Raw genomic sequence first — 12,557 nt, 5'->3', positions numbered from 1 at the left:
CTTACAGAACACAACATAACCTAACTTAGCCTTATTTATTCTCAACCTTACACAATATAACTAAACATAACATATTTTCAACCTAACCTAACGAGTCTTGCTCAGAGCTTGTTTTCCTCCGGGCGTGACGTCAGCTGTAATAATAATAATCGAGCAAGAGAAAGAAGAACCTCCTCCGAACCCCTCCCCCCCCCCTCTCAAGAAGCTGGAGAAGAGTTAGTTAGAGGTGACTGTGGGAAGATGTGAGGAAGTGAACTCAGGTGTACTTATTTCCTCGTGACGGAACAAACTTTCATTTTCTACGTTGAGAAAATTGTGAATGTGATGACCATTCTTCTCGGTGGAAATGTTGGTTGAAAGTCTACAGATACCAGAAAGACAATAGACCAATACTCCAGTTGTTAAGGGGAGAGAACGTGTGTGGGTAATAACAATTGCCCCAGAAGAATAAATCCCAACAGTGTAATAAACAAGTAAATTTGATAAATAATAAAAGCATTACATATCCGTGTTCCTCACAATGTTGCAAATGTTTCAATGCAAATAACACCTAAGGTTGGTTGGCTGCATTATGTATTATTCACATATTATTGATAATTTCACAACATTCTCGGGTGAATGAACGAATAGATTATATTATTTAACGTGTGGTGTAGTGTGTTATTCACGAGTGGCGGGTAATGAGGGGTCCTTGTGTGTGTACCTGCGGGCTGTGATCCACGGGACATTACCTTCATCAGTGTCGTCCACGAGTTGCAGAAAATGTTAGTAAATTGTTCTGTTATGTTCGCTGACGCTTGAGGGAAGAGGAAGAAGGAGTAAGAGGGAATATTTCTCTATAATCCAGCCTGTCAGGAGACGCCCACAGGAGCCTCAAGCACTAGCACTTCCTGGCTACACACCGCCAACTTTATTCTCCTGAAGACAAAACTACACCAGTAAACCTGTGAGGTGGAACTGTTGTATCTTCTGCTACCACGAAAAACTGACCTACTGTCTGCCTTCTACACCAGACCAAGAGAGTCAAACTTAAAGAGGATCTGTAGTGGTATAACGACCATACTGTAGGAGCTGACGGCGCAGTGAAGATATGCTTCATTATCTTTGAAGTTATTTTGACATGAGAAATGTAATAAAGGGTGAGAGGGTGCGGCTACCACCTAACACCGCCCATTACCACACTGGGAGGTACCAAGTAACTGTCCGGCTGTGTGATGAGAGACTTGAGCAAAAGGTCAGTAACTACAGACCGGTTCCCATCTGTCGATCACTGATAGTTTATGGAGACAACAGTGTACTACCGGATGATAAATGTTACTGATGACCTCAACGACCCACCAACGACCTCAACAATGACCATTTAAGAACTATTGCCATAAATAACAGAACTCGGCTCAAATGACACTGAAGTAGAAACGAATTGCCAACAGTCACACACAGAGCGAGGGTAACATTTTGGTGCTGCGGGGTAACACACACACAGCAGGAGAGGCAACACCGAGGAACAGGTACAGTAGTGTGAAGGACAGTTATACGGAGGAAGAAAAAGAGTGTGTTTTACTCTTAACTAATTAACAAGATTCTGCGTATAAAGAACTTGTTTAAAGAATCTAGGGAAGCTGAGGTGGAGTGGTCGCTACACCATTTATATAAAGTCCACCTCACACTACACCACATAGTGTGATGGTAACTTTATACAGTACCACCTACGGGAGGGAAGAGGGAGAGGCAGTGTAAGTAAGCGGGTGTTGTATACATTTGCGGATGTGTATGTGTTTTGTGTCGCCTTTTAGTGATATGGTGTGTGTGTGTGTGTGTGTGTGTTACGTTCATGTATGTTTGTATGAGTTTACCCATGTGTGTACGGGAATACACGTTAGTTATCAGACATAAGTTACCCCGTGAAGGTTATCTGTCTGGAGTAATTTACATAATGTTAAAATAAGTCAACCAGAATATTTACCGAGATATGTAGAATAAATCAGTAGTCTCTGACGTCATGATAAGCGATGCAGACCTTTCTTGTCCTGACGACGCCTCACTACCCACGACTACTGGAATTAATTTGTCGTGCCGAGTTTCACACTTTGTTAGCGTCAGCGGCCGGCAACCTTCCTGGCGGTACAGTGCTGTGGTGACGTCATCTTGCAACAGACATACTCCCAACAAACACATTCACTTAATTAGGCCAACTAATATGATCAACAGCCGAGATATGGACGAGTGATGGCAGTATCTCAACAGCAGACTACACTCTACCTTCCCTGGTTCTGCCACCAACCTCGTGACCAGTTTCTGCCGTACACTAGTGCAGCGCAACGTCCCAGTACTCACCAGAGACAATATTTTATCATTCTGGCGGAGAATTTTGCTGTAGTGAGAAGTTGGCGGTGAAATCATCTTTGGTTAGACCGTTAAATCCTGTTAGGAAGGATTTTATCCGTGTTAATCTTCACCCGCACACATGAGGCTCCCCATTGTCTCTACTCTTGTAACAAAACGGGGCGCTGACACACTCATTTACCCGCTGATTAATCTTGGTTCCTAAGGCTTAGGTATGAGTGTGGTGATGCTACACACACACACACACTCACACACACACTCACACACACACACACACACACACACACACACACTCACACACACACACACAAAAACACACACTCACTCACACACTCACACACACACACACACACACACTCATACTTCGCGTAACATGTGTACCTGCGTGAGACGATGCAGACAAGTCAAATACTCCTAAAAGAAAATAATAACGAATGAATATTTTCCATTGTTATAAAAGCTAATGACCGCTACACTCTCTCTAAAAATACGGGATCATGTATAACTAATCGACATGACTTCTGGGACGGCGGCGGCAAATAAATTAACATCCAATTCAGGTTTTCTCATCACACTATCATGGTCCTCAACACTGTAAGAACACACCTTAACACAATAGCATATAATTACGCATTTTGTAAGAACCTGGAAAGTTATACTACATATATGACAGTTCACTCTCTACCCTGCCATCCACCGACTCTTTTAAAATAAAAATCACACAGTCAGGTGGAGTGAGATAATGAGGGACCTGGGAGCGTGACGGAGGGAGGTAGGTAAAACCCCTTCTGGCCCCTTGTGTACCTCCTGCCTGGGTCATCTCACTGTATACACAACACTGCCACCTGATCTTTATATATAATTAAATCTACCAAACATGAGTGGAAATGTTGGTTCTATAACAGTATACTTTCTCTTCATGAACATTAAGCGCTGTTACTGCACAATAAAAGAGGCGAGGATACTCCCCCTCACAATCACCACGACGCCGCCACCATTCCCCGCCATTACTGATGATCGCCAACGCGTGACGATGTAAAACTTTCCTAATTACGGTTTGGCTGTAAAGTGGAAGCCAAGTCTCCAGTTACAAATGTGACTTAGTTATATTTGATAGTCCAGCCAACGTACCACAAATTACATATAACACCAAAGCCCCTGAAAATTTAAAGGACTCTATGACATATCTATTTTTCGGTTCTGTCACCTAAAATTTGAAGTAAAATATTCGTCCCTTGAGCTTGATATCTGGTGTTCCTGGTGGTGGCGTCGGTTCGGTTCGGTTCATTTAATTCCATTCTACTGGTTCGTCGCTTATCATATTATGTACACATCTTCATTAACTCCCCGAGTACAATGACACTTCCCAAGTATAATAGCAATTCCTTGAGTGCAATGGCAACCCTAGGAGTACAATGGCAACCCCAAGAGTACAATAGCAACCCCTTGGGTACAAAAGCAAGCCACTGAGTACAATTGCAACCCTGAGTAAAATGAATTAACTCACAACAGAATATATATTAATCCCTTCATTAACCCCTTGAGTACAATATATTCTCTTTAGTAAGATGTCATCGTACTAACACAGAGTCCATCATCACCGGGGAACAAGTGCAAGGAGATCCTCTTTGAGACAACCGTGTGACGTCATTTTCACTTTGTTTTGATACACAACCGACGAGCGAGTATAGGACCAAAATTACCATAATCCTAACCTAACCTAAACTAACCCAACCTAAAACTAACCCAACCTAAAACTAACTCAACCTAAAACTAACCTAAACGTGTTGGAATTTCGTGAATATAAATGACACCAGCAGATGAGGTTTGATATTTAAGGAGGAGTCAGAGGGTGTTGGGGTGTGTTAGGGGGTGTTGGGGTGTGTTAGGGGGATGTTGGAGTGTGTCATGGTGTGTTGAAGTATATTAGGGGTGTTGGAGTGTGTCAGGGGGTGTCGGAGTGCGTTACGGGGTGTTGGAGTGTGTTAAGATGAGCATTGGAGTGTGTTAGAAGGTGTTGGAGTGTGTTAGGGGGTGTTGGAGTGAGTTAGAGGGATGACTACTGAATCTCTCCCCATTTCTAATTAATCTCCCTCTGACAAATTAATCACTACATAACTTTTTCCTTACGGTTCACTAATTTCCCCTAAATCACATACCTAAATTTTCTAAGCTCACCAATAATTATCCCCAAATCCCCCTAGAATTCAGCAAAATTTTCCTAAAACCGTTAAAAAAAATCCCTTTACCCTACAAAAATCCCCTTAAAAAATTGCAAATGTTTATAAATATTAAAATCTATGAAATACTTTAAACTCAACTTCCTCTTCCGTCAAGACCAGTGAATTCATTGGTGTTGCCCAGTTGTGTCGCCTCCCCTCCATACCCGACCTCACCGTCCTAAGCAGCTGCTGTCGTGTCCCCCCCCTAGCCTATCCCAGCCGTTATACCTTTCCTTAGCCAGACTGTTACTCCATACACCGATAAGTCTCCCATAATACCTTCCTTAATGAGTTACACCTTTATTTTTATTACCTGTTAGACCACCTCACTGTCTCCTCTCTACCCCCGACCAACAGTTCATGCATCAAAACAAAGCCTACGTCTTATAGGTGACGTTATTATTGTTGTTAAGCGAGACACAACACAAGACCAGACGGGTTCTTAGGGAGAAAGGACACGGGGCCGCCTCTGTGCTACGGTCTTTATGATTAGGTGGTTCTTAAGGTGGGGGGGTGGAGGTCGAGGGAGGGAGGGGGTGGTGGAGGGAGGGAGGAGGAGAGAGGGAGGATGGTGGTGGAGGAGGAGAGAGGGAGGGAGGGAGGATGGTGGTGGAAGGAGAGAAATTGATGGGGGTAATGGTGTGGACGGAGGGAGGATGATGGGGGAGGAAAGGGGGGATGATGTTGGAGGGAAGGAAAGAGGATGATGGGGGGGAGGGGGAGAGAATGAGGGAGGGGCAGAGGTTGTCAACAGCTTCACCACCAGCGGCTCCTTCACCTGCCAGCTCCGGTGATGTAGGGTCCAGGTACAGTGTTACGTCCTCAGTCCACGCGACACATTACAACACAAATAGTAGTAATCCACCCTCCAGGATACGCTTCACATGTTAACAGCTTGAGATATTTATATAGAGAAAATATAATACTCTCGTAATTCAATAACTTGTAGAAATAGTACAGTAATAATATATTTAATTAAGTAAATAAATTCATGAAACTAAGGGAAGGGTTATAATGCCGTAGCCTAAAACAAAAATATTTAGGATAATCCAAACTCAGAAATAGACTCACAGGGAATGTTTTATTTTACAAAATCACAAAAGTCAAAAATATAAAAAAAGGAAGACTAGAACCAAATGGAGTAAAATAAAGGATAAGTGTGTAGAAGAAAATGTAAAACGGTGTGTGTACTGTGTGTGTGTGTGTGTGTGTGTGTGTGTGTGTGTGTGTGTGTGTGTGTACTGTGTGTGTGTGTGTGTGTGTGTGTACTGTGTGTGTGTGTACTGTGTGTGTGTGTGTGTGTGTGTGTGTGTGTGTGTGTACTGTGTGTGTGTGTGTGTGTACTGTGTGTGTGTGTACTGTGTGTACTGTGTACTGTGTGTGTGTGTGTGTACTGTGTGTACGGTATGTGTGTGTGTACGGTATGTGTGTGTGTGTGTGTGTGTGTGCTAAGACTTACACACTAGTTAAGTAGCACTATATTGTACTGATATCAGCAGCTTCCATATAAAACAAAATGTACAAAATGTATTTATTTTAGTGATGAATTAATCTTACAGAGACTTGTAAACGATCGTTTATACACACTGTAAGACTAACACGAAATATCCACCATAAGTCCATTAAATAATAGTTTATATATTTCTAAAATAAAATTGGTGAAAACAAATTAGGTTTTCTTTGAATAGTTGAGGCAGCCCATCTACCGCACACTCCACGCTGGTAGGGTGTACAGTACAGGTAACCCCCACTACACGGCTGGCTGCCTCCTGGGCCATAATAAAATATCTTGGCTTCAATATTTACATTTCTACAACACATCCACAAGCAGACACTTCGGGGAATACACTGTAAAGCCATTTATTATAAAAAATCCTTTATGTCCATCTAGAAATCCACGCAAATAAATTTCCAAGATGAAACTACTTCTTGTCAAATTAAAGTTGTCTACTGAGGTGTTCATCAGATTATTAAGTCAGCGAAACATTCGTTAAATACTTGACATAACAAGACTCACTCCAGTTCATCAACACTCCACTGTGAGGACAACAAAAAGTAAATAGTCAATTATCTATCTTGTGTCCAATGTATTTACTAAAACATAAAAAAAACCTCAGAAGTTCACATCGAGAACCAAGTTTTACAACAGTTTTCTCTTTCTGTTTCGAAAAGTTTTCTACCTGCAGGAGGACCACCATAGCGTCGAGGTGTTTTCTATTAGAGGCGGTCACAGGATGCTGGGCCACTTACACGGCACAGACAAACATCACTGGCTCTCTCTCGCTCTACCACAGACAAACGCCAACACAGTCTATACGTTTCACCCAGCAGCGGACATCCCTTCTAAAACACACAGTCCTCCTCCTATTGTTACTCCCGCTGCTTGTGTCTCCAACAACTTCAGCCTGTAGGTCACATCAAGGACACCTTCTATACCTCGTAGACTACTGTATATTTTTCTTGGTCGTATAGCGTTACATCAGGGTGGGTGAGGCCTCAGGTGCCAACACCCTCGGGATGACCACCACATGAGGAGGCAGAGGTCAGTGTGTCTTGTTTTATTCCATCTTGTCCAACTCATCACAGGATTTTGACTTGGAAGATCTGAAAGTACACACAACATACTGGCTAATAAGTACATCAACAACTTGTAACTCCAGCTACTGGACTGACTCGACAACAGTTACCAGGAAACAGCAGGCACTAACTCACTCCACAGCCCCTCTCGTCGCTCCGGATACTACTGTTGCAATATACAGAATATATTCACGTCATTACTTGTTCGAACATTATACTAATCTGAAACTATTTTTTTCTATATTTTCATGAGTTTCAAACAATCTTACCATCACTTACCATTAAAATGAAGAACGTCTTTAGTACATCTTAATACTGTACTTTTATAAGTTCAAAATATATAAATAAAATATGTCAAGCGTGTACCAGTATATTTAAAAATATTCAAATTACTTTCAAAATAATCAAAATATTTATAAGATGATAAGTTTACAACCAAGAATGATTATATACAATAATGGAGAGAGTCAAAGGTGTGCAGAGGTTACCTGTAGTGACTCCTGGTGACCTACAACAACTGACGAGATCAAAGTGTTCCTAAGTTAAATACATAACACCTAACGTGATTTAAGTGTTCCTAAGTTAAACGTAGTGTTCATAAGTTAACTACAGTTTTACAGGTGACCAAAATTTCGTAAAATAGATCAATATTGTTATTTCAGGGTCAGCTTCAAGAGACTATCAAGACCTTAGCTTCATCAGGACCCACCTTGTGTTAGAGGACGTCCTGCGCCCCACATGCATGATGACCTTGCCGGCGCGGATAGACTTGAAGACGGCGATGGCCTCTGCGTGACTCAGACCCGAGAGGGACTTGCCGTTCACCGCCAGAATCTCGTCACCTACCGGAACAACAAGAATGAGAGTCAGGGAGGATTCGGTAACGGGAGAGGAGAGAGTTGGAGATACTGGTGGTGGTGGTGATACTGGTGGTGGTGGTGGTGATACTGGTGGTGATGGAGCTGGTGTCTGCCGTGATAAACCGAGGCATCAACGCTACCTCAAATCCTCACTGACTAATGTGTGAGGTGTCTATATGGTTGAGGGAAGGGGTGGGAGAATGAGGATGGGGAACATGGGGGGAGGTTGGGGCGTGTAAGGGGGAAACATGTGGGAAGATGGGGGGGAGGGAGGGATGGCAGGGAGAGACAAGGCCAAATATATAAAAAAACAAACTCGGCAATGGAACCAAAAAGGGAAATTCTGAAATTACCAAATGCAACAAAAAAAAAAATAGTTAAGTCTTCAGTGGTTAGTTATTTCAGCACACCAATAGTTATTTTTGACCTCTTTTGGTACGAGCGACTGTTTAGATCTTAAAATGTGAAGGTTAAGCCAGTGAGCACATGGACAGAATGAACCCGAGGATCCACCGGGTGTACCAATGTCCTCCCAGGGTCACCAAGATGAGAGCAAAATTCACCCCCAAACACACTACCACCACCAATAACATCAGCTTCAGAAACACTACAGTACACGACGACATACAGACCACATCACTATAATAAAATAATAAGCAGTTAATACCATATTGTTGAGGCCATAGTCACTATCAAGTCACCACACCACTATACTGTAGTAAGACTGCATCATTACCTTAACTGGCACGGTCCTTTAAAACAGGTTTGGCTGCCGGTTATCTTGTGGGTGTGGCTCAAGTTAGTTTTTTTTTCTTATTGAGATTTACTATTTTATTCATGCGTAAAACTCTTATACACACATTCACATAGTAACACACACATAGTAACACACACACATACTAATACACACACCGCTCCATCACCCCACGAAATAAATGAGGGGGAAAAATGTTGGTGTGTAAACAAAGAATCGGTCCACCCCATGGGAAGACCTCCCTCCCTCCCTCCCTCCCTGCGGCTCCTGTTCTGTTGCCCCTCCTCCTCCTCCTTTCACTAACCCTTCCCACCTCCCTTGGCAATAATGCAGAGGGGGTGACGAGGAAGGGGTTGAGAGGGGGGGGTGTTCATGGGGATGACGGGGGGGCGGGGGAAGGTTCATGTGGATGAGGTTCTGAGAAAGAATTAAGGGAAGAGGGAATGAGTATTGGTATTAAGAATTAGGAATATTAGGAATTTCAGGAAGAGGACGAAGACAGAAAGAAGGAAGGAAGAGGAGGAAGACAGTAAGAAGGAAGGAAGAGGAGGAAGACAGTAAGAAGGAAGAGGAGGAAGACAGAAAGCAGGAAAACAAGGAAAAATAGATGGAAGAAAAATGGATGGGGGTGGAAACACTTCACCGGGACCAGGGAACAAAAGCTACGTCACAAGTGAGTGAACCACTTAATTGTGTAAGACGCGACGGGACGGGACAGGGGCGTCGCAAACTTTAAGGTTCACTCCTCCACCTTCACCCTACAAGAGTCTCCACCTTCCCACCCACCGTCGTTTAGCACCTTCATTACCCGAGTGCCCACCCCATAGGAAAGCGACTTTTCAGTTTTTGTTTTTTCCACTATCGAAAAAAACCCCCACGAAGTCCTTACATTTTCAGACCGTTAAGAGACGATAAAATATCTTAATGATTTTTCACCCCAATGTTCGTCGGGGGAGTACCTGAGGGAGAGGGGGGGAAGGTGTCTACCCCCCCTCAGGTACTCTTGCTGGGGGAACCTGCGCGCACCTGGACGAAGGAAGTAATTAGGGGGGACCTGTACTGGGATCACCTACCGTGGCAGGACGTCGCCTCACCTACGTGTTTACACCTTAAATGTCTTGCTACAAGACATGCTTGATCCTTTGTGCTACTGGGACAAGCAAGGCCCTGTGTGGACCACAGGGCCTTGAGTGAACCACAGGGCCTTGAGTGAACCACAGGGCCCCGGGTGAACCACAGCGCCCCGGGTGAACCACAGCGCCCCGGGTGAACCAATAGCAATGAGCTGTTTGACGTCACAAGCTCTGGCAAAGACTGGTTGTTTGGTTCCCCGAGGCACTACTCTTATTGCCCTCACTACACACCCTGACCTGCTCTCCCTCCCTCATTACACACCCTGACCTGCTCTCCCTCCCTCATTACACACCCTGACCTGCTCTCCCTCCCTCACTACACACCCTGACCTGCTCTCCTTCCCTCTCATCCTCACCACACCCTGACCTGCTCTCCCTCCCTCACTACACACCCCTGACCTGCTCTCCCTCCCCATTACACACCTGACCTGCTCTCCCTCCCTCATTACACACACCTGCTCTCTCCTCCCTCCACACACACACACCCCTGACCTGCTCTCCTCCCTCACACACACACACCCCTGACCTGCTCTCCTTCCTAACCCCTTGCCCAAAATAGGACTAAAGGAGAACACACACACACAGTCTTTCCTCCGTCTCTCCCACGTTCCTACCCTTACCTTTCCTCTCTCCCAATCACCCTTCCCTTCCTCTACCCCACCCCACAATCTTAGCCTCCCCGCCCGAGGACAGCAGCAACAGCAGCAGATGTGTGGCGCTGGTGAAGGTGTACCAGAGTTAGTGTTCGTAGCAATACCCAAAGACGCGGATGATGATGATGATGATGGTGGCGGGAAACTGCAGTTCTGTTCTCGAGGAAGACATTATTGACTGTGGTACACTTGCAATAATGATTTTTTTTAAACTATTTACCTTGTTCTACCGACACAAAATATTAGAAGAGTTAAGTGGCAAAAAGTTCATGAATTCCATTTTTAATATTTAGTGTAAGTAGCCCAAGGTGAATTACTCTATAACATTGACATGGAACAACTACCTGTACCTGTTATTTAAAAAACATCAAACGAAAAATAGTGACAGACATTTAAATAAGGTTACTGTGGTCCTTTACGTAAGATAAGCTCAGCTCGCCTGGCCTCGATTACCTTAGTTTAGTGTGGGTCTTTATACAAGTTCTCCAATGCAAAATACTTGAGTAAGTACAGCGTCCTGCCCCGCCAGGTACAGTGTTGATGTATTCTGTTAAGAAATTCTAAAGTTTCAAGTGAGAATTCTTGAAGATATACAATTACTCAATTGTTGTCGAAACTGAGAGTTGTGTTGGGGAATCACAGTGAGTGAGTGAGTGAGTGTGTGTGTGTGTGTGTGTGTGTGTAAGGAGGGGGGTGACCTCCCACACTCGGGCCAGGGTCCCTCTCACCCTCTCCCTGCAGACTGGCACGACCCCTCCCATGCTCCCCTTACCTCCCCAGTTCCCTGCACTCATTACCTCCCGCACGCCCATCCCCCATGCAACTCTTCTCCCAGGATATGACCAAACTTTATCCTACGACGCAAACTTTTCATCTTAAAGGGGTTAACGGTGATCAGACTTGGTGTACTGTAGGTGACTTAAGAGAGTGAGGGAGTCTCTTTAATAAGCTGGGTGTTGGGGGACTTCCGGGTGGACCTCAAGAAGAGTTCACCGTCAGGGTTCAGGACACACACACACACAATTCTTTCTATGTGGCGGCCAGGCTGGATGGACTTCCTCCCAACCCCAGCACGCGCCACCCACACACAAGCACACACCCACGTATACATGCACCCACACACCTCAGTCCCTCATACACCAAAGCAACGTTTGACGGCTCCGGATGGTGATGAGGACCCAGCGTGAGATAGATGAGGGAGGAGAGAAATGAGAGAGAAAGAACACAAGAGTCACCTGAAGAAGATCTCCCCGTGGCCGTATCTGACTTGATAACAAAGGGCCGTAGTAACTCTGGCAAAGACCATTGGAGCGGAACCATTTCTCGGCACGCACGCGCACACACACACACATACACGCACGCACACACACACATACACGCACGCACACACACACACACATACGCACACGCACGCACGCACAAGCACACACACACACGAAGGCAGGTAACAGGGATTTGAATGACAGTCAATTAAAATCCGACGACGAGGGAGAGTGTAAAGAAAACACAATGATTTCCTACTGACAGACGATGAGGCAAAAGAGATGCAAGAGACACGAGAAGAGGAAGAGGGACAAGAGGAAGGGAATAACAGAGCGAGTGACACTAAAACAATAACACGACGTAGGAGGAGGAGGAAGGAACTGGCAGAAGGAATAGAGGAAATGGAGAGGGTGAAGGTGTCAGGAGAGGGTGAGGGTGTCAGGAGAGGGTGAGGGTGTCAGGAGAGGGTGAGGGTGTCAGGAGAGGGTGAAGGTATCAGGAGAGGGTGAAGGTGTCAGGAGAGGGTGAGGGTGTCAGGAGAGGGTGAGGGTGTCAGGAGAGGGTGAGGGTGTCAGGAGAGGGTGAAGGTATCAGGAGAGGGTGAGGGTGTCAGGAGAGGGTGAGGGTGCCAGTAGAGGATAAGAGTGTCAGGAGAAGGGATGAATGAGTGAGGGGTGTTAGTAGAGGGTGTCAGGGGAGGCAGGAAGTGACAGGTCACAGCCAAGGACAATAACGCCAGACAGGTGAACTAC

The 12,557-nt window shown here is 44.9% G+C and overlaps 1 protein-coding gene across 1 annotated transcript in view; it reads right to left on the bottom strand.

Annotated features, from left to right (window-relative positions):
- Window positions 1-5,940: 5,940 nt before the first annotated feature.
- LOC121856001 overlaps window positions 5,941-12,557 on the bottom strand; it is a 72,879-nt gene continuing 66,262 nt past the window's right edge. Inside the window, exons 6-7 of the mRNA XM_042351237.1 lie at window positions 7,852-7,984; window positions 5,941-7,169 (exon numbers count right to left, since the gene is read on the bottom strand). Of these exons, the coding sequence (XP_042207171.1) occupies window positions 7,124-7,169; window positions 7,852-7,984 (179 nt within the window). The 3' untranslated portion in view covers window positions 5,941-7,123. The remainder of the gene's footprint in view (window positions 7,170-7,851; window positions 7,985-12,557) is intronic.

This window comes from Homarus americanus, unplaced genomic scaffold, assembly GCF_018991925.1.
Source record: "Homarus americanus isolate GMGI-L3 unplaced genomic scaffold, GMGI_Hamer_2.0 scaffold19117, whole genome shotgun sequence".
Classification (NCBI taxonomy): Eukaryota; Metazoa; Arthropoda; class Malacostraca; order Decapoda; family Nephropidae; genus Homarus; species Homarus americanus.
The sequence above is the reverse complement of the archived record's forward strand: the minus strand, read 5'-3'. Positions and strand labels throughout refer to the sequence as shown.